Here is a 23,410-nt window from a genome sequence, read left to right as displayed (position 1 = left end):
GTTACCTGGGTTGCAAAGCCTGCCACTCCCCTCTTCAATCTCAAATACAGATTGTGGGTCATCTGCCAGAGTTCCTGCTTAACCTTTTCTTTTAATCTTGTTTCTGGTCTTTTGCATAGTGTCTTATGAATAAGTACATATCCTCTTCCTTGAGGTACTGAAGTAATGATGGCCTTTTTAGGAATTGCCGTTAGTGTCCTCATGGTTTCTCACTAATTATTGAAGCCATTAAGTCTCTAAATGTCAAAAGTTCCAAGAGCCTTTTACAATCACTGCTTGAATACTGCCCCCCCTTTAGTGTGTCCATTTAATCTTAAGCCTCAGTTTCTTTTGTTACCACATCTAATCTGGTTAACTCTCTTGTCTCCTGGATTGGGTTCCTGGTTTCCATGGTGAGACGTTCCACTTTTTTCTAGCTACTGTCTTCTGTCTAAAAGCTGGGTGTGGTTTGACAAGCCGTCTGTCTCACGATTGCCCTTACCGAAGCTGTACTTTTTTTTCCGTCTTCTGTCTGTTATCTTCCCCTTGGCAATCTGCCACTTCTCTGTTTTCCAACTCTTTTGTCACATCTGCCAGATACATAAAAGTCTTTGCACTATTTGGAAAAAAAATCTGAAAAGGTCACTGAGTAATGCATCTTGAATCTAAGGTTCAGTTATTTACACATTTTGAAGTACAGTGAATTATTTATTTCTTCCGTATACCTAAGGAAAAATCATGATCCACAGATATGCTTTTCTGTCCATCCTACAGCATTTTCCTCTTTCTACAAAGCACGCATAACATTAGTTGTTGTAGATAAAAATTCTGAACTTTTAAGTACTATGAGTCAGGGAAGAGATGTGCCGACTTCAAGGCACATTTCAACCTGTGCATTCTCTCCATAAGAATGTCCTCTTACTGAAACTCAGTCCATTGACTTAACTGGAGCCATTTCTTTATCCAACCTCTTGTCACTATTTTTGATGTAATAAAGAAGTATATCTCCTGTTCGTGGTACTTTCTTTACAACTTGTTTATCTTCTCTTACACTTCTTTTTATTTGGCATTAGTCATAGCTGTTTGGGCTGTTGCACTCTACTCCTTAGGGTGATTTTATGACTTTTATGGAGGAGCGCTTGCCTCATGCAGCCTACTCACTCAGCGCCATAACTGGAACTCCTTAATGGTGAAAGAATTTGGTATTTGACCCAGCTAAGAGGTTGGTTTTTGCATGGCAGGAAGCCCCAGGATTTAGTACTGCAACACTGTTGTATTCCAGCATGTATAATTATTGTACGTTATCTACACAGTTGTACTTTTTTGAGACTCCATATAAGATTTGTTTGACCTCCCTTTTTGACCTGCTTCATCTCCTTTCCTTTTAGAGTTTAATACACACAGTGGTAAAATGCAACATTATGTGCAGTGCTTGATTGGTTACTAAAAATGTTTAAGGACAAGCTGATTGGTAGCCAGACCCAGTAGAGCTGCTCGCAGTTTGTTGGTACTCTAACATTTGGAATCTGATTTAGAAACTCAAACTTTTACCGTATCCAGCTTGCTTCATCTGCAGTGATGTATTTCGGAAATGGTTCTGCTAGTGTTTAATTTTGGAATGGTTACATTTTCAGACAAAACAGGGAAAATGGAACAGATAAAAGTGAAGCCCAAAATGATTTGGCAAAACCAGTAAAACGAAGGGGGAGACCACCAAAGCGAAAAACAGTGGAGCTTAAGCAAGTAAGGTAAGTTGCATGATTTCTGATCTTTAGGGGGAGAGGGAGTTGTGTATTTTTTTCTCTTGGTGTATATTGGTGTAAGTAGTAAATATTTTATTGATGTGAAATTTATTTACTAGTTTTAAGCAAAATACTTGTCTTAATCTGGACTGGAAACCACTGCGTCCTTATTTTCTTCACTGTACATCTTCCTCCTAAACCCATTAAACATTTACTGGTATTTAGAATATGGAGTCCTGAAGATCTCATTTTGTAGTCTGACTCTTCATTTAAATGAGTCTACCAGTGATGTGGGGGTAGAATGTTTATAATCATGACTTGCTTCAATGACTTGACCCTGAGGCTAGAGGGATAAAACCTTAACTGCAGTCCATACAACCCATTTTCGACTACTGGAATGAGCACTGGAGGGACTGGGAGATGGAGGATGGGATTGTCATAAGTAAAATCTTTACCTCTTAGATAAGATGGTACAGGGCTTGATTATGTCCTCTGGCCATTAGCTAGGCTTGTAATAGTCTGCAGACTGGTAGCCTAACATTTACCTTTGAACCTATTAACTATGAACCTGTTTGGATGAGACATTTTTTTGTTTTATTGTTTTCGGTACTTAGCTCTTTAGTAGTGATCACTTCTTGCCTCTGATACCTTTCTGATACTTGTTCACTATGTTTTAGCATTTATCCATGTAGTGGATATTGTAACTAGTAGTGGTTTAAAAAAAAAAATGGAGCGTTACATGGATTGTAGGACGGCGATATACAGATTTGTGTCCCGATAATTGTTCTGGCTAGGCTACACATGAGAAAATTACCATGAGAAATGAATGGGACTGACAAGTGGGCACCTTGGAAGCTTCCATACCAGTATTGCCCTGTTAAAAACCAAATTTGTGTATGGTACATACCCAACACAATGAGTGAATACATTTCAGATCATCCCATTCCAAACCAGAACCCAGCCACAGATACCTCAGACCAGGCCTGTGGTTGCTCATACCTTGGGTCTTAAAGTGCAGGGTAGATGTACTAGTTAAGAGAGCACCCAGCACATACATCAAGGAAATGCTGGCAGTTCTCTATGCTCTTCAAGCATTTAAGGCAATATGGGTGCTAAGGATGTTGAAGGTGATTAGACAAATGTATGATTTGGTGCATAAACAAATGGGCTTGGCCATGCAGGTCTTGAAACAAGCTCTGTAAATGCAGTCTGTATCTGTGGGCAGCTTACGTCTCTACTCATGAAAATGCTATGTCAGACTGTCTAAGCAGCACATCTGCAGATTTAAATGGGTGAATATTGCACAGGGAGACATTCCTGAAGATCAGCAGGTGGGATGTCAAAGAAATGAGGCTACTTTGCTTCCCCAAACAGACTTGAAAAAATGCTTTTCCATTGCTCACCACAAGAATGTTTGCCAACGCAATGTTTTACTGTCTTTGCTTCCTGTTACTTCTCAGGGTTATTTAGAAAATCAGAGGGACGGTGTAGAAATTACTCTTGTTGCTTTCTTCTGGTCCAGGCAGCTCTGGATACTATTCATCTAGTCTGTCCAATCTGACATATGGGTTCTTGAGCATCTGCTCGGGTCTGATCTGGCCGAGTCTGCTGCAGAATTGAGCCCTTCCAGAGTCTTCCTTACTCATAATACCCAGCTCCCTCCTGAGTAGCTTGGATGTCATTTGCATCCTTTCAAAGTTGCAGGAAGATCTCGGCAGATAAGTCCTGTTTCTTATTTTTTTAGGATTTTCAGGTTGAAGGTAGCTTGTTGATGGACCTTTTGGCTAGTTAATAGGATTTAACTTGTCTTTCATATCTTTTCTCCAAAGTTGGTTCTTTATAAGGATTTAGTATCCAATTTTGCAACCCTTCCTTGTTTGGGCTTGTCATATTTCTTCCACTTTTCCATGTAGTATTTCTCTTAATTGTGTAAGGGTGCAGAGTTTTTAGAGGGTTGTTAAATACTTGCCCTTTAATTAGTGTTGATGGCATTTTGGTACCTGTCTTCTAGATAACCTATGTCTGGTAGCTATTTCTAGAGATGTATCTGTGTTTGGGTATACTGAACAGTGTCCGTCTTTTCACCTTCACTGGCTTTAAGATGTGCTCTAAGCTTGGTGACAACCCGCCCCTCCCCCAAGGATCTTCATGACCTGTATTTACTGTTTGGGGGTTTCACACCTTAGTGCTTCTTGAGACTTTTTTTTTTTCTGGGTTAGAGCACTGATCTCCATGTATGTTTTTTGGACTTCTCCAGGGAATGGTGTCTGGTTAAGTGACATGCTCAAAGTTGTACACTTAGGCATTTATGCTGCTTTTGGTGTCAGGGCACTTTCTGACCAGAAGAACAAGTTCATTGTTAAAGGACTTCCTTCTGGATTCAGAAGCTACTAAAACCAAGACATCTGGGAATAAACCCTTTATAACTAAAGACTCTGATACAAAGAAACATCTGAGTGAGTCTTTGGCACCATCATTCCCTCTCAAAGTTCTGAGAATTCAAGGGCATGCTACACAGTCCCTCCATTTACTCCTCCATCAAATCTGGAGATAGGAGGTTCACTGATTATCTGTACCCTTAAGAAACAAGAACTACCAGCTTTGCGATAGTCATCAGCCCTGTCTGTGGATTGCCTTTTTGCAAACGTTTTTGAAGACTGCGATGGGGGTCATTGCGTCGGCTTTTAAACCAGTTGGATCCATTCAGTTTACCCCTTATCCAGACACCTTTATCAGTTAGTGCTTCAGCCCTAGTTCCTTCTTATCTGGTCATCTGGATCCTGTGGCCTGAGAACCTTTGGTGCTCTATTGTCTCTGGTGGTGTTCTTCGTGTTTCACTGTTGCAGTCATTACAATTGGGTTATCCTGCTGGCAAGCTACCCTCAGTCGGCCTGAATTCCAAAGTCTAGGTCCAGCATCGGTTGCTGTCGCCTCTTCCCTGACGTCAGTGCGCCAGGGGTATAAAAGATGCAGCCGACGCCATTTTCTTCAGTCTTTCTTGCCGCGCGGTGCCCAAAGCAAAAGCAGTTCGCAAGTGCCGGTCGGCCGACTCCTGAGATTTTCTTGTTCGAATTTCAGATCTTAAGTCTTCACTAAAAAGCTAAATACCCCGTTGGGGAAACTTTTTTTTTCTTGCTCCAGACCGATGTCAGAAAAAGTTAATTGTATTTCTTGTGGGAAGCAAATACTTTATAAGGACTTTCATTCTTACTGTATTCCTTGCCTAGGCCCTGACCACGACGTTGCTAGTTGTCGGTTTTGTGCTAGATTTAACCAACACACTAAGCGTCGGTACGATTTTGCATTTCACTATTTTGGCAGATGATTTAACTATACATTGTCGTCTGATAGCCATCCGACTACCGGAATTCACAAGAAACGCAAAGAAAAGGACAGGCATCCGAGGTCCAAAACTGACTACGAGGCTTCTTCTAAGCCAGTTGCCAGTTCTCAGTGAGGTGCCTTCGCAGCCCCTGACTACCGCTACTTTAGACTCGCAGGCCGCTACCGACACCCACGTGTCACTGGAAGCTCAAGGTATTGGACCTTCGGAAACTATTCCCTCAGATGGGTCCGGAGCCGCTGAGCAGGCATTGGCTTCTGAGGGTGTTTTCAGACCTACTCAATTATATGTTAAAGCGACTTCAGCTTCTAAGGCAAAGACTAAAGCTCCTTTAAAGACAAAGTAACAAGTACAACAGCCTAATGGACAGGCCTCCATGCCTAAAAAACAGATGCTCAAAATGGCCGAAGACCTAATTACTTTGATCAGAGGTTCCCATCCCCCTCCTGATAAGAGGCATAGGCAAGAGACAGAATATGAATCTTCAGATCAGGTTTCCATTTCATCTGATTCCTCTTCTGATCAAGAATACTCTCTTCCTCCCTATGAGGATTCTGATGCTGAAGAATCTATCCATTCAGCCTCTCCTCCTGAGGATTATTCTTTTGGGGAAACTTTACATACCATGAGGGAGCATTTCTACTGGGAGAGTCAAGATTATTCTGAATCTAAGAAAAGGCTCAGAGACTTCCTTTTACTACCACAACACAGGCCCCTAGCTATTCCACCTGTTGGACATTGTAGATGTATTTTCAGAGTCCAGTCTGACCCCTGACTCCTTACCTCCAGCGCCTGTTAAGCTGGACAGGTACTACAGGGTTCCTGACTCTCTCAAATTAATTTTCAAAAACCCTGCTGCTGACCCAGAAACTATCTCTCAGGGTCCCAAAGGGGTCAAGGCTTCCACTGCAAAAAACCCTACTCCCTCTGACAGGGATTCTAGGGCATTGGACAGATGGGGAAAAAAGATTTACACTTCTGCTACCTTGGCTATAAGGGCTTTAAATTGTCCATTTCATATGCTCAAATATCAGCAATATATTATGTCACTGCTTAAGCAGAAAATGTTGATAAATTCTGAATGTGCGGAAAGCGAAATGCAGGATGTATTGCATGCAGCTGAACAAGTTGGAAAGCATACTTTGCAATGTTGTTTTGATTCTCTGGAGGCTTCCTGCAGGGCCGCAGTTACGGGTTCTGTCATTAGGAGGTATGCTTGGTTAAAGGAACACAATTTACCTGATCATGTTAAGGCAAAATTATTAGATGCTCCATTACAGCTTGTTGCTTTGTTTGGTGTTAAAGCAGAAGAGGTGTTAAAGAAAATGGAGGACAAAGCTAAATCTATGCAAACAGTCAAGGATTTCTTACAGGTACAGCCACCAAGATTTAGCAGACACTGGCCTACAAAGAATTGGTCCTTTCCAGTGTCAGACAGGCCACAAAGGGGCAGATAGATGCCCTAGAGTCAGATCCCAGCCCCAAGGTTAGTACAGGTCTAAAAAGTGGGGTGCTTCTACCCCCAAAACTGGAGAAGACAAATCTCAGCCATACAGGAAACAGTCCCAATGACTTCCCCCTGCCTGTGCCAAGCACTTACCTTCTGGCAGCACCATTAGGGGGAAAGCTAGCACTTTTTTCTCAAAATTGGCACATAACCCAGGACAAATGGGTCTTAAACAGTGTCACAAGGCTACAAGTTTCACTTCCATACCCTGCCAAGGGCAAACAGTTGGCCAAACCTGCCAAAACATCAATGGGCAGAGGCACAAAAAGAAGTCTCATCCCTCATGGACATGAGGGCCATTCAAGTACCAGAGCAAGAGCAGGGACAAGGATTCTATTCAGGACTGTTCTTGGTACCCAGAAAGGACAAAGCCTGGAGACCAATACTGGACCTATCTATTCTAAACACATATCTGGATAGTCCAAAATTCAAAATGTTGACTCTACAGCAGCTTCTGCCCATGTTGGGCAAGAAGGCTTGGCCAGTCAGACAAGCATGCAGAAGATACCTCAGATTCAAAGCTGGCTCAATGCACTACCGAATGTTAAGTTGTCAATCTTGCCTTCATTCTTGCTGGATTGGTTCGGAGCCGAACCTCTGCTCCGACTCGGCCTATTACTAAAGCTCAAGAGCTATTTTTACCGGCTCGAGGCTAACCTATGTCCCATAATGCTAGGCATCATATACCCAGATCTCGTTTGCCACTTCAGCTACGAGGTTGCGTTTTTCACCGGCTCCAGGTCGTATTAAAAATTTTCCATATTTGCAGTTTTTGTAAATTTTCTCTTAGTAGTTTTTGTCCTAGTAGTGTTAGTAGTGTACCGACTAGTTTTCCCCTCCTTTTCCTAGTAGTTTCTTCTCTCTCTCCACCTTTAAGGTGGATAGGCCTTCGGTCCTTTTCTTTAGTTGGTAGTTGGGGGTTCCCTTTGAGTGTGTGTGTGGAATATTGTTCCTTCCCTGTAGCGAAGTTTAAAATAGTTGTTGTGTGGGTCTTTTCAAGAGTTTTTGAGTGTTTGTGCTTTGTGTGCTTGAATAGACTTTCTGTCCCGGTCCTGTGGTATCATGTCCAAGGATACCAAGGTCTCAGGATTTAAGAAGTGTGACTCGTGGTGTCAGAAGATGTCTCTGACAGACGGTCACACTTCTTGTGTATATTGTTTGGGCCCTCTGCACCTGCAGGACTCTTGTTCTGTCTGCCATGCCTTCAGTCCAAGAGTCCTGCAGGAACGCAGAAACAATCTCATCCTTAGGAGCTTGCTAAAGCCTGAAGGTTCTCCAACGAAGCCTCCATCCGGTAGACCTAAGCCCGCCAAACCGTCTGCTTCATGTCCGGAGCCGGCGCCGAGCGGACCTCCTATCTCGTCGGTTCAAGTGAAGGATACATTGACCAGGTGCGAGCAGGAAGGCAAGACTCTGTGCCGTGGGAGTCCATTTTTCCACTCCTAGACCATAACCTAAGGGTCAGAAGAGTGGCAAAATGTGGTTCCGCAAATGTCAGGGAGTACTGCCTGACGCACGTGGTGAGCTTCCCTGCAGAGGAGGGAACAATAATAGACGCCGCCCAATGGGGCAGGGGGGGGTCCGCAGAATCAGGGTAGCATAGAATCTTTCTCTGACAAACCCTTCCAGTACTCCTGAGGAGTTACCAGACTGTCCACCTTCGGAGGCAGTCGGGGGAAGACTATCACTGTACCCAGAAGCCTGGCATTCCCTCACACAAGACAAATGGGTACGGTCGATCATATCCGAGGGTTACAGAATTCCCTTTATTCACACCCCACAACAGCCAAAAGGGCCCCTTTCAGACGTTCCACCCAGTCTGAGGGATCAAGCAGCACTAGAAATTTCAAAGCTGCTAAGAAAGAGTTATCCAGCCAGTCCCAGTAGACCAGCAAGAATCCGGAATCTACTCCAAGTTCTTTTTGGTACCAAAAAAGACGGGACTGAAGACCTATTTTGGATCTCAGCAGGCTGAACAAGTCTGTTCAAAGAACGAAGTTCCGGATGGTCACGCTACAGTCCATTCTACCCTTTCTGGGTCAGGACAATTGGATGTGCTCTATAGACCTTCAGGATGCGTACTACCATATCAAAATGAACAGGCGCTCCAGAAAGTTTCTCTGCTTCCGGCTTGGAGCCAGTCACTACCAATTCAGAGCCCTGCCCTTTGGCCTCACCACAGCCCCCAGGGTGTTTACCAAATGCATGGCAGTGGTTGCGGCTCACCTGTGACGACAAGGATTCCAGGTGTTTCCATATTTAGACGACTGGGTCCTTACTGCCACCACCAGGCGTCAACTACTCCAGTCCAGAGATTATGCTGTCCAAACTTACAACGAGCTAGGTATCTCTATAAACTTTGGAAAGTCTGCCTTGTCAGTCTATTACTTTCACAGGCGCCGTTTTAAACACCCTGGAGCTGTCAGCAAAACTGGCCTGTACAAAGAGTTTCAGACATTCGCGATCATGTTCAGATCCTACTACAGGAGAGCAGTGTCCAGGCCAGATTCGTACTAAAAACCCTAGGCCTCATGGCAGCAGCAATCACATTACTCCCCCGAGCTCGCTTTCACATGCAGATCCTGCAGTGGATGCTATTTTCCCAGTGGTCCTTTCAACAGCTTCCAATGTCACACAGCATTCTAATCACTCAGTCATGCAAAAGGCACCTTTCTTGGTGGACGGTCTCCCCTCAGGTACTTCAGGGCAGACCTTTTGTCCTTCCCCCTGTTGCCACTGTGACAACGGATCCCTCCCTGATCGGGTGGGGGGGGCATTTTCAGGGCAGGACAGTCCAGGGCACATGGCAACCCTTCGAATGCCACCTGCACATAAATGTCTTGGAAATGAGAGCGGTACTTTGTGTTGCGGGCCCTTCAAAACTCTCTACCCACCGGGACTATTGCAATTCAGACAGACGATATGTCTGTAGTGTGGTACATCAACAAGCAGGGCGGAATCAGATCCTACCCCCTATGTCGAGAAGCACTCCGACTTTGGCAGTGGGCGATCTCTTCTCAACGGTTTCTGGTAGCAACGCATATCCCCGGGAAGTCCAGCGTCATAGCGGACAGGCTGAGCAGAGCCATTCTCTTGCCCCACGAGTGGTCTCTCAACCAGCTAGTAGCGGAAAGAATTTTCAGAAGGTGGGGTCAGCCTTGTTGCGACCTTTTCGCAACCCTTCAAAACAGCAAGTGCCAAGACTTCTTCACCCTCTTCCCTCTCCCAGGTCCCCCCCCCCCCCGAGACGCTCTAGTCCACGATTGGCCCCGGGGTCTTCTGTACGCTTTTCCCCCTTTTCCCTTAATTACTCAGTTAATCCAGAAAGCAACTGCTTTGAGATCCAGAATGATCCTTATTGCCCCTTACTGGCCTCGATAAGTTTGGTTTCCGTTCCTGCAACGTCATCTACTGGAACAGCCCTGGCATCTGGACCCAGTGCCAGATCTTCTGACCCATCAATCGGGCGGGCTGCATCAATCCCTTCAATCTCTCAACCTCACAGCTTGGTTGCTCCACTTCCAACCCTAGCCAGGCTTCCCTTAATCTCTCATTCAATTCGTGACATCATTCTCGCTTCTCACAAGTCTACTACCAGAAAGACTTATGCTAGCAAATGGAAGCGTTTCTCTGTTTGGGCAGGGGAAAAACAAGTGGACCCTTTTATGGCTCCTGTCCAAACAGTTTGAGTTTTTGGCAGAACTTTTTCAAATGGGTTCTTCTTCAGCCACCATCAGAGTTCAGCTGGCAGCTATTGCAAATTTCCACGTTTGCTTGTCAGAGACTAGCATGATGTCCCACAAGCTCTGCAAAGCCTTTCTAAAAGGAACCTTCTTACTTAGGCCTCCGGTAAAAGATCCTCCCCCTCCGTGGGACTTATATTTGGTGCTGTCTTCTTTAATTCTCCCTCCTTTTGAGCCGGCAGCTTCCTGTTCATTAAAGCTGCTGTCGTGGAAAACTCTCTTCTTAGTAGCTATCACTTCAGCAAGAAGGGTATCGGAACTTCAAGCCCTTTGTGTTCACCCTCCTTACCTTGTTTTTCACAAAGAGAGTGTCACTTAGGACTAATCCATCCTTTTTACCCAAAGTACTCTCTGAAAAAAATCTGAATCAGACCATCTATCTGCCTGTCTTCTTCCCAAATTATACCAATAGGGCTGAACGAAAGTTACATTGTTTGGATGTTCACTGTCAATTATGCTTCTACCTGGATAGAACTAAGCAGACGAGGAAATCAGACCAGCTCTTCCTCTCTTACGTGGAAGGGAAGCAAGGCCTGCCTGATGTTCTTCATCTCACATTGCTGCAGTCCTTACACTTGGGTAGTCCGCTGTCCTCGGTCGGCCCGAATATCAAAGTATAAGGCTGACGTCGGTCAAGGCGCATTTGACTGACATCAGGACGTCAGGGTACAAATGCGCATGACCGACATCATATCCTCAGTCTTTTTTGCCGCATGGTCCGATGCAGAAGCAGCTTTGCAAGTGCCGGTTGGCGTTCTGAAATTTTTCGATTCCGGAGTTTCAGACCGAGTCAAAGTTGGCTAAGTACCCCGTTGGGGAATATTTTAGTTTTTTCTTGCCTCAGTGGTTTACCGGATGTCAGAAAAAGTGAATAATTGTATTTCTTGTGGGAAGCAGATACCGCATAGAGACTATCATACTTTGTGTATTCCTTGTTTAGGGCCTGAGCACGACGTTGTTGGGTGTCGCTCTTGTGCTAGATTCAATAAGCGCACTATAAAGAGAAGGTTAGATTGTGCCAGGTTAGTCTTCGGGAAGCGGTGCAATTATAAAATGCCGTCGGATGCTCCGACGCCCGCTTCTTCGAAGAAGCGCAAGGACAAAGCAGTTAAGCCTAGGCTGGAAGAACCGTCCGTACCAGACGCCGGTTCTTTAGAGGTGTCTGTGGAGCCGGTGGTTCCACCGGAGGTTTCTTTGGGATCCCAGGGAGAGACTTTGTTATTGCAGGACGTGGCCTCTCAGGAGGCAGGTCAGGCTGAAGGGGCTTCTCAGGTTACTATACTCCCCTCCCTTCCTAAGGTGGTTAGGCCCTCTCCTTCTGTTTCCAAGGCTTCTCCCAGAGGCAGGCTAGGTTTAGCTTCAGTTGGTGTCACCCCTAGTTCTTCAGGAACTGTGCCCAAGAAGCATATGCTTAAAATGGCAGAAGATTTGATTACTTTGATTAGGGGTTCTTTGCCCCCTCCTGATAAGAGACCTAGGGTGGAGCCTGAGCTAGGGAGTTTTGAGCAGGCTTCGGATGTTTGAGTCTTCGGCTGAAGACTTGCAGGAGTATTCTCCTTATTCTGATTCTGATGTGGATGATTCTACTCCTTCTGCTTCTCCTCCTGAGGATTTTTCTTTTTCAGAAACTCTTCATTCCATGAGGGAGCATTTTAAGTGGGAAGGTCAGGACTTCTCTGATTCCAGGAAAAGGCTTAGGGAATTTTTGTTTTACCCCAGCATAGGCCTTTGGCTATACCTCCTGTTTTGGATGTGGTGGAAGATGTTTTACAGAGGCTTCTCTTAATCCTGATTCTTTGCCTCCTGCTCCTGTTAAACCGGATAGGTATTACAGGGTGCCTGAAGCTCATAAGTATCTTTTAAGAGTCCTAGGGCAGACCCAGAAACTGTTAGTCAGGGGCCTAAAGGTGTTAAGGCTTCTGTTGTCAAGAATCCGGTTCCTTCAGATAAAGAGGCCAGGGCTTTGGATAGATGGGGAAAGAAAGTTTATACTTCTTCCACTCTAGCTATGAGGGCTTTGAATTGCCAGTTTCACATGTTGAAATACCAAAACTATCTCCTTTCACAATTGAAGTCTAAGCTTGATGCTCTGGCGGAAGGTATTGATTGTAAAGAGTTGCAAGATTTAGTGCATGTTTCTGAACAGGTGGGTAAGCATTCTTTGCAATGTGGTTTTGATGCTGTACAGGCCTCGTCTAGGGTGGCTGCCACTGGGTCAGTTCTTCGCAGGCACGCCTGGCTGAGGGATCAGAATTTATCTGACCATGTTAAAACAAGGATTTTAGATGCTCCTTTACAATCTGATGTGTTGTTTGGTTCTCCTGTTGAGACAGTTTTAAAGAAAATGGAAGACAAGGCTAAGTCTATGCAGACTGTTAAAGATTTTTTACAGGTTCAGCCTCCAAAGTTTAGTAGAAATTGGCCTACTAAGGGGTGGACGTATCCTTCTTATGATTCCCAGTCTAGGGGTAGATCTAGACGTGGTAGGGGCAGAGCTCAGGGCTCTTTCAGGCCTAGAACAGGGAGTTCTCCTGCACAGTCTTCGGGTGAGGGCAGGGGTCAGTCCTTTCGTTAACAGACCCAATGACCTACCTTTTCAGCTGCCAGAACCTTCTCGTCTGGCAGCACCTTTGGGAGGAAGGTTGGCACTTTTCAAAGAAAATTGGAGTTTAATTACCCAAGACAGATGGGTATTGGATATCATTCACCACGGTTACAGGTTTTATTTCCATACCTTGCCTCCTTTCAAGGGCATGCCAGACGTTCCTCCTCCACAAAGAATAGAGGCTCACAAGCAAATTTCTCTGTTACTCCAAATAGGGGCCATTCAGCCGGTCCCTATGTCAGAAGTGGGCCTAGGATTTTATTCTCGCCTGTTCCTAGTACCAAAGAAAGGGAACACGTGGAGACCAATTTTGGACTTATCTATCCTCAACACTTATCTGGACATTCCCAAGTTCAAAATGTTGACGTTACAGCAGCTTTTACCTCTGCTGGGCAAAGATCATTGGATGGTAACTTTGGATCTCAAGGAGGCTTATCTTCATGTTCCTATCAGACTGAGTTGCAGGAAGTATCTGCGTTTTCGAGCTGGGAATTCTCATTATCAGTTCTCTGCATTGCCCTTTGGCTTATCTACTGCGCCCAGGGTGTTCACGAAAGTTCTGGCTCCAGTGATAGCTTTCCTCAGGTTAAAAGGAATACAGATCTATCCTTATTTGGACGATTGCCTGATTCTGGCTCAAGGAAGGGACGAGCTTCTTCATCATTTGGATTATGTGATAGCAGTGCTAAGATGCCTGGGGTATTCTGTGAACGAAATAAAGTCCAGTCTAGTACCCTCTCAGGACATGTGCTTTCTGGGTGTGAGACTGAATACAGCATCCCAGATGGCCTTTTTGACCCCGGACAAACAAAAGAATCTTTCCCTTTACTTTCATCAGGTGTCTCATCAGTCCAGGCTGACTGCAAGGACAGTCCTTCAAGCCTTGGGGTTCATGGCATCTTGTATTCTGGTGCTTCCCAATGCCAAACTGCATATGAGGAAGCTACAATGGTATCTCAAAATGTATGGACACAGCACTGCCAGGATTTGGACACTGTCATTCAAATAATACCTTGCATTCAAAAGGAATTTTTGTGGTGGGCTCAGGAATGTCACCTAAACAAGGGACTCTCTGTGACCCGGCCAGAGGCGAGTCAGATTCTAACGACAGATGCCTCAGACAAAGCTTGGGGAGCTCATCTGAATGGAAAGTGGATACAAGACAAGTGGCCTGCCAGACTACAACATCTACATATCAACTTGAAAGAGATGTTAGCAGTCCAGTTTGCATTAATAGCTTTCAAGGATTTACTTCTTCCAGGGCAGGTGTTGATTCTAACAGACAACACAACTGTCATGTGGTACATCAACAAGCAAGGCGGAACACATTCTTATCTCCTATGCAGGCAAGCAATGATTTTGTGGGAGACTGCTCTCAGTTTACAGCTAAATCTTCAGGCAAGGTTTCTGCCGGGAGCACAGAACTCCTTAGCAGATGTGTTGAGCAGACAAATTATGGATCCCCACGAGTGGAAATTGGATTCTCATGTATTTCAGAAATTGACAGTGTCATGGGGAACTCCAGGCATAGATCTGTTCGCTTCTCCACTAAACCACCAGCTGCCAAAGTTTTGCACAAAAAGGTTTCATCCCACAGCTTGGAAAGTGGATGCTCTTTCTTTCAATTGGAGCAATCTTCATGTGTATGCCTTTCCGCCTCTGCCTCTCCTCCCAAAGGTACTACTAAAGGCCAGACAAGACAAGCCAAGGATGATTTTGATAGCTCCAGATTGGCCTCGACAGCATTGGTACCCATTACTGAGAAGCCTGGTACGGAAACCTCCATGGCCTTTGCCTTCGATTCCACACCTGTTGTCTCAGGAGGACAGTCATTTGCTCAATGTCAAGCTTCACTCTCTGCACCTAACAGCCTGGCATATTCTGTCTTGAACCATAGTGGGCCTCCACTTCCACAGCAAGTTTTGTATGTTATTTTGGAAGCTAGAAGACCTAGTACAAGGAAAGTGTACGCAGATAAATGGAAGAGATTTTTATTTTGGAGTGCAGCAAAGGATTTTGATGTTTCTGAGCCTAATTTGAGTGTGGCTCTTCAATATCTTACTGAGTTACTGGACAAAGGTTTGTCCTTCTCTTCTATTAAGGTTCATGCTGCAGCAATTTCGGCTCACTATGATTGTGACCCACCATTGTTTTCTCATCCTTTGTTCAAGCAATTTCTTAGAGGGGCAAAGAATATAAGACCCCCACGAAGAGCTCCTACTCCTGCTTGGGATCTCAATTTTGTGTTGGAGAAACTCACTCTACAACCTTTTGAGCCTGCAGCTACTGCTGAATTGAAATATTTATCATGGAAGACTGCTTTTTTGTTGGCTATTGCCTCTGCAAGAAGGGTTTCTGAGTTGCAGGCCCTTATGGCGGTTGAGCCTTTCTTAATTTTCCATAAGGATAGGGTATCTTTACGTACTAATCCTTCCTTTATGCCTAAAGTGGTTTCTAGTGTGGCTTTAAACCAAACTATTCATTTGCCAACTTTTTATGCAAACCCCCAAAATAAAGGGGAAAAGATTTTGCACACTTTAGATGTACACAGGCAGTTGCGGTATTATTTGGACAGAACTAAAGGGTTCAGGCAGTCTCAGCAGTTATTTGTTTCTTTTGCTTTGAGTTCTCAGGGCAAGCCTGTGTCAAAACAAACTATTTCTAAGTGGATTGGGTTTTGCATTGCTTTCTGTTGTTCCCATCATGGCAAGGAAATTCCAGCTGGGATTAGGCCTCATTCCACTAGGGCTACTGCCACTTCGACAGCTTTTTTGAGGGTGGTGGCAACTAAGGATATTTTGGAGGCAGCTACTTGGAGTTCAGTGCATACTTTCTCTAGGCATTATCACCTACCACTTTACTCTAAATCCAGGGCTGGTTTTGCCACTGCTGTTTTGCAGGGCATTTTGGCAGCTCCTGCTTCCTTATAGTTTGGCCATCCTCCCTTACCTCTGCTTTGGGATTCTACCCAAGTGTAAGGACTGCAGCAATGTGAGATGAAGAACATAGTACAGTTTTGTACCTACCATAAATGTAGATGTTCAAGATCCACATTGCTGCAGTCCAATACCCTCCCTCCTTCCCTCTGTAGTTAGAGGCGGTTGTGTGGGTTGGGTTGTAAATAGGGTGTATATTGTATATATTGTACATATTTTTAGTGCTAGGATGGTTGGTTGTTGGTTTGCTGTCTTTTGGTTTTGGCCTTTATTTCTAGGGTCTTCTGACATCTGGGGCAAGAAAAGACTGAGGATATGACGTCGGTCATGCGCATTTGTACCCTGACATCCTGATGTCAGTCAAATGCGCCTTGACCGACGTCAGCCTTATACTTTGATATTCGGGCCGACCGAGGACAGCGGACTACCCAAGTGTAAGGACTGCAGCAATGTGGATCTTCGAACATCTACATTTATGGTAGGTACAAAACTGTACTTTTCCAAAGTAACCTTGTTCAGGTGGTTGACCTCTGTTATGTTGATTTACCAATTGAGGCATAAAGAGCTCCCTTCTAAGCCCAGAGCTCATTCGACCAGAGCATTAGCTTCTTCAGTAGCCTTTCAGGCAAGATTGCCAATGGATTCCATTTGTGCAGTGGCCACATGGGCCTCTCCTCATACCTTCATTTCTCATTACAAGCTGGACATGGCCTCCAGAAGCCGGGCTGATTTTGGTTCCACTGTACTCGAGTCTGTTCCGTTGAACCACCCAGGACCCAGGTGCTAGGGACGCTGTCCCATCCAGCAAGAATGAAGGCGAGATTGACAACTTAACATTGAGAAGTTATGTCTTACCATAACATTCCATGTTAGTTGTCTTCTTCTCGCCTTCTTTCTTGCTTCCCACCCTCCATCCCCCTAGCCTGGAAAGAGAGTATCTTGTGAGATTTTTCGTCACTAGAGTTATCTCCTTAGCTAGCTCTCTTGCTTCTCTTGGTAACTATTATAAGAGATATGTATATATTTACAAGAGCTTCTATATATATATATATATATATATATATATATGGTTCTACCTGTTGTGGTGGGAACCACACATGTCCATAGTGTTAGCTATCAAATGAGATCTGGGTCCATAAACACGAAACTCCACATAATGGGACATAGGATAGCCACAAACACAAAATACACTGCACACACCACAATAACAATTATTAAAACAAAACATCCCATTCCACAAACCACACACACAACACAAGCACACCAAAATCCTTACAAGCCCACACTAAACCTTGCACTCCTACCTCCTTTATCGCCCCCCTAACACTTAACGCCACTGCTCCTTTTCCCCCCTATCGCCTCACTCCTAACTCTCTGCCGCCCTTCCCTCGCCCTAACTAACCCGCCCGGCCACCCCCTAACCCCCCCCCCCAACCTACCCACCACTAACCTAAACCCACTTCACACACCTATAAACCCACCTAACACCTAACCACCGTCCACACCTCCCTTACCCTAACGTCCGTGTCCCTCTCACGCACCACACATACTCACACAGCCCCGGTCCCGGTCATCGCATTTGTCATCCGTCAGGTCCCGTCATGTCGTCGGTCTTCTGTGTTTCTGCACTGCCATGATCGGCGGCGGTCTTCTTTCGTTTCGATTCTCTGGAGCTCAATTCCGTTCGCGGTCTTCTCTGCGCTGTCGACGAAGTCAGGTAGAACCATATATATATATATATATATATTTTTTTTCTCTGTTGTGGTGGGACATGTATGTCCATAGTGTTAGCTATCAAATGAGATCTGGGTATATGACTCCTAGCATTATGGGACATAGGATAGCCTCGAGCCGGTAAAAATAGCTCTCGAGCTTTAGTAATAGTCGGAGTCAGGTTCGAGGTTCAAAACCCATCCCATCAGCAAGAAGAGAAGAGAAGACGACAACTAACATGGAACATTTTGGTAAGTACATAACTTCTCATTCTCTGCACTGCCCTTTAGCTTATCTACTCCGCCCAGTGTCTTCACAAAGTGCCTGGCACCAGTAATTGCATTCTGCAGACAGAGGAATGCAAATATATCCTTACTTGGATGACTGCCTCATTCAAGCAGAGCACAAGGACATTTTACTACAGCATCTGGCATTTGTAAAGAGATTACTACCATGCCTAGGGTACACAGTCAACGAACAGAAATCAAAACTAGAACCCTCTCGAGAGATAATATTCCTGGGTGCAAGCTTAAATACAACTGCCCAGATGGCTTATCTCACGCCAGACAAACAAAGGCAACTGACTACCTATTTCAAAATGTTGGCAACAAAGGCCCAGTTATCTGCAAGAAAAATTCTGCAGGCTTTGGGCTTCATGGCATCCTGCATTCTACTAATTCTATATACAAGACTGCATATGAGGAAATTTCAATGGTACCTAAAAAGTGTTTGGACTCGACATTGCCACAGCCTGGAAACAATAGTTACTCTCATTCCCTGCCTGCAACAGGAGTTTTGATGGTGGGCGAAGGCCTGTCACCAGAACAAGGGACAGCCATTCACTCTACCCCCCAGCCACACAGACATTAACAGCGGATGCATCGGATTATGCCTGGGGAGCCCACATGGAAGGAAGATGTATTCAAGGCACATGGTTCACAAACCAGATGCATCTACATATCAATCAAAAAGAGATGCTAGCTGTTCAAAATGCCCTGACAGCCTTCAAGGGCGTACTAAATCCGGGACAACTACTGATAGAGAGACTACCACGGTCATGTGGTATATAAACAAGCAGGGAGGCACTCATTCTTACCCCCTTTGCAGACTGGCCATGAATTTGTGGGACACAGCATTGACTTACCAAGTGCATCTGCAGGCACAGTTCCTGCCAGGAAAGATGAATACTCTGGCAGACAAACTAAACGGAAACCTCATGGATCCCCACGAGTGGAAGTTGGATCCACAAGTCTTCAGCATGGTAACAAGGAAATGGGGATGTCCGAACATAGATCTATTTGCCTCACCTCACAACTGCCAACACAAGAGAATTCTGCACAAGGACTTATCACAGACAAGCATGGAAAGTGGATGCCCTATCTTTCAGCTGGAAAAACTTAACAGTATATGCCTTTCCTCCTCTGCCTGTCCTCCCCAAGGTACTCCTAAAGGTCAGACAGGAGAAGCCAAAAATGATACTGATTGATCCTAAGGAACTTGTCTCAATGCCCAGCCTGGACCTTCACTCAAGTGCCTCATCTACTGTCCCAGCAGAACTATCAGATCCTGCACAGCCAACTCAAGACCTTAAATCTGGCAGCATGGCGGATAATGTAGTCATACAAAACACACCTCTCACTAAAGCGGTGATTGATGTCATTTTGGAGGCCAGGAGGCAGAGTACTAGAAAATCCTATGCTGAAAAATGGAAGAGATTCTGTGCTTGGAACCAGGCACAAGGAATCGACACAGCTGTACCAAATATTCCTCAAATTTTGCAGTACTTGACTGAGATGCTGGACAAAGGCCTATCCTTTTTATCTATAAACATTCATGCCTCTGCCATTTCGGCTCTTTACAATACAGAGCCACCAATCTTTTCTCATCCGTTAAGGCAGTACCTCAGAGGGGCCAAAAATTTAAGGCCTACAAGGAGATCACCAATACCTGCATGGGACCTCAATTATGTCTTAGAAAAACTCACCCTGCCTCCTTTTGAACCAGCCGCTACAGCTGATATAAAGTTTTTATCTTGGAAGACAGCTCTGCTCCTAGCAATAACCTCTGCAAGACAAGTTGCAGAGCTACAGGCACTCATGGCTGTGGAACCTTTTATCATTTTTTATCCCGACAGGGTTTCTCTGAGGACAAACCCGACATTTATGCCTAAGATAGTGTCCAGTGTGGCCCTTAACCAAACTATTCATCTGCCTACCTTTTATCCAAACCCACAGAATAAGGGGGAGAAAATTCTGCATTCTTTGGAGGTACACAGACAGCTACGCTTCTATTTGAGCAGAACCAAAGCTTTCAGAAAGAGCAATTACTAGTGGCATATGCTGCAGGATCACAAGGAAAGGCCATCTCAAAGCAGACCATTTCAAAGTGGATAGGCCACTGCATTTGTTTCTGCTATTCACAACATAGCAAGCCAGTACCTAAGGGCATTAGGCCACATTCATCCAGAGCAGCAGCCACTTCAGCAGCCTTCCTCAGGGGAGTACCAACCAAAGATATTTTAGAGGCTGCTACTTGGAGTTCACTGCACACCTTCACAAAGCACTGTCACTTACCACTCTACTCTAAATCCAGGGCAGGCTTTGCCACTCAGTTCTGCAGGGCCTAATAGCCGCTCCTAATGCTATTTAGCTCCAGCCTCCCAACCTTAGCTTTGGGATTCAACCCAATTGTAATGGCTGCAACAGTGAAACACGAAGAACATAGTACAGATGTTCATCGTGTTTCACTGCTGCAGTCATTACACTTGGGTTATCCTGCCGTCAGGCGGTCCCACAGTCGGCCAGAGTTCCAAAGTCTTGGTCCAGCATCAGTTGCTGTCACCTCCTCCCTGAGGTCAGTGCATCAGGGGTATATAAGAAGCAGCCAACTCCATTTTCTTCTGTCTTTCTTGCCGCGTGGTGCCCGAAGCAAAAGCAGTTCACAAGTGCCGGTCGGCCGACTCCTGAGAGATCAGTTTCGAATTTCAGAACCAAAGTCTTCAATAAAGCTAAGTACCACGTTGGGGAAATTTTTACTTGCATCAGACCGATGTCAGTAAAAGTTAATAATTGTATTTCTTGTGGGAAGCAAATACCTCATAAGGATTTTCATTCTTACTGTATTCCATGCCTAGGCCCAGATCACGACATCAATAGTTGCCGGTTTTGTGCTAGATTTAACAAACGCACTATTAAACGTCTGTTTGATTTTGCTTGCCATTACTTTGGCCGAAGGTTTAATTATACCATGCCGTCAGAACAACCGACGACCGGAATTCACAAAAAACGCAAAGATAAGAACAGGCATCCGAGGCCCAAAACTGATGACAAAGCCTCTTCTAGGCCAGTCGCTGGTTCGCCGTTTCTCAGTGAGGTGCTTTTGCAGCCCCTGACACCTGCTACCTGAGCCACAGGCCACGACCGACTGCCACGTGGAGTTGCCTAGGCCACTGGATACTCAAGGTGTTGGGCCTATGGAGACTAACCCTTCAGATGGGTCCGGAGCCGCTGAGCGGGCATCGGCTTCTGAGGGTGTTTTCAGACCTTCACAACTTACCATTGCATCTACAGCTAAGTCTAAAACTACATTAAAGACAGAGGCAAGTACAGTATTCACCTGAACAAGCCTCCATGCCTAAAAAGCGGATGCTCAAAATGGCCGAAGACTTAATTACGCTGATCAGGGGTTCCCATCCCCCTCCTGATAAAAGGCCTAGGCAGGATACAGACTGATTCCTCTGACCAGGCTTCAATATATTCTGATTCCTCTTCAGACCAGGGATACTCTTTACCGCCCCCTCCCCCCCATGAGGACTCTGATGCTGAAGAATCAATTCCTTCAGCCTCTCCTCCTGAGGATTACTCTTTTGGGGAAACTTTACATACCATGAGGGAGCATTTCCATTAGGAGGGCCAGGATTACTCAGAATCCAAGAAAAGGCTCAGAGACTTTTTTATTGCCTCAGCACAGGTCCCTTGCTATTCCGCCAGTGTTGGATATTGTGAACGATGTGTTCTCTGAATCCAGTTTAAATCCAGATTCTTTACCCCCTGCTCCAGTCAAGCCAGACTGGTACTACAAAGTCCCTGACTCTCACAAATTTCTTTATAAAAACCTTGCTGCTGACCCAGAAACCATTTCCCAGGGTCCCAAAGGGGGTAAAGGCCTCCACGGCTAAAAATCCAGTTCCCTCAGACAGGGATTCTAGAAGATTAGACAGATGGGGGAAGAAAGTTAACACCTCTGCAACTTTAGCAGTAAGGGCTTTAAACTGCCAGCTTCACATGCTTAAATATTAACAATATTTACTGTCTCATTTAAAACAGAAAATGAGTACAAGTGCAGAACAACCTGATTTTAAGGAAATGCAGGATTTATTGCATGCAGCTGAACAAGTGGGAAAGCATACTTTGCAATTTGGTTTTGATTCATTAGAAGCTTCTTGTAGACAGCAGTTACAGGATCTGTGATTCAAAGACATGCTTGGTTAAAGCAACAAACCTTACCAGATCATGTTATGGCAAAATTATTGGATGCTCCTTTACAGCAAGATATTTTATTTGGTGTTAAGGCAGAAGACTTATTAAAAAAAATGGAGGATAAGGCAAAATCTATGCAAACAGTGAAGGATTTCTTACAGATACAGCCAACAAGATTTAGCAGGAATTGGCCTACGAAAAATTGGTCCTTTCCAGTGTCAGGTCACAAAGAGGCAGATACAGACGCCCAAGAGGCAGATCTCAGCCCCAAGGATCTTACAGACCACGACAGTGGGGTGCTTCAACCCCAAAAGGAGGTGAGGACAAGTCTCAACCTTACAGGAAACAGTCCCAATGACTTCCCCTTCCAATGCCAAACTCTTCCCTTTTGGCAGCTCCCTTAGGGGGGAAACTAATACTTTTTTCACAAAACTGGCAAGCAATCACCCAAGACAAATGGGTGCTGAATATTGTGTCTCAAGGTTACAGGTTCCAATTTCACACTTTACCAAGGCTAAAAGGTATGCCAGACCTGCCACACAATCAATGGGCAGAGGCACAGAAACAAATTACAACCCTCATGGACATGAGAGCTCTTCAAAAAGTACCACAGCAGGGACAAGGATTTTACTCGACTCTTCCTGGTCCCCAGAAAGGACAAAGCCTGGAGACCCATACTAGACCTTTCCACTCTAAATACTTACCTGGATGTTCCGAAATTCAAAATGTTGATACTGCAGCAACTCCTTCCTATGTTGGGCAAGAAAGCTTGGCTTGTTACTTTGGACCTCAGAGGCATACCTGCATGTCCCTATCAGACAAAATTGCAGAAGATACCTCAGATTCATAGTTGGTTCAATGCACTACCAATTCTCTGCACTTCAGATTCATAGCTGGTTCAATGCACTATCAATTCTGTGCACTGCCCTTTGGCTTATCTACTGCACCCAGGGTCTTCACAAAGTGCCTGGCACCAGTAACTGCATTTTTCCAGACAAAAAGGAATTCAAATATATCCATACCTGGACGACTGCCCGATTCAAGCGGAGAGCAAGGACATTCTTCTAAAGCATCTGGCGTTTGTAAAAAGGTTAAGTTGCCTAGGGTACACAGTAAATGAAAAGAAGTCAAAACTAGTGCCCTCACAACAGATAATATTCCTGGGTGCCAGCTTAAATACAACGGCCCAGATGGCTTATCTCACGCTAGACAAACAAGGACAACTGACTCAGTATTTTCAAATGATGCCAACAAAGTCCCAACTCCCTGCAAGAAAAATTCTGCAGGCCTTGGGATTCATGGCATCCTGCATTCTACTAATTCCATATGCCAGACTGCATATGAGGAAATTACAATGGTACCTA

The 23,410-nt window shown here is 44.9% G+C and overlaps 1 protein-coding gene across 1 annotated transcript in view; it reads left to right on the top strand.

Annotated features, from left to right (window-relative positions):
- The window catches only part of LOC122814988 (cat eye syndrome critical region protein 2 homolog), a 2,862,500-nt gene that overhangs the window by 763,833 nt on the left and 2,075,257 nt on the right, over positions 1–23,410 (top strand). The window contains exon 5 of the mRNA XM_044087243.1: positions 1,614–1,727. Coding sequence (XP_043943178.1) covers positions 1,614–1,727 — 114 coding nt within the window. The remainder of the gene's footprint in view (positions 1–1,613; positions 1,728–23,410) is intronic.

This window comes from Protopterus annectens, chromosome 11.part0 (genome assembly GCF_019279795.1).
Source record: "Protopterus annectens isolate FY-2018-M chromosome 11.part0, PAN1.0, whole genome shotgun sequence".
In the NCBI taxonomy this organism is placed as follows: Eukaryota; Metazoa; Chordata; order Ceratodontiformes; family Protopteridae; genus Protopterus; species Protopterus annectens.
This window is presented reverse-complemented; position numbering and strand designations above follow the sequence as displayed.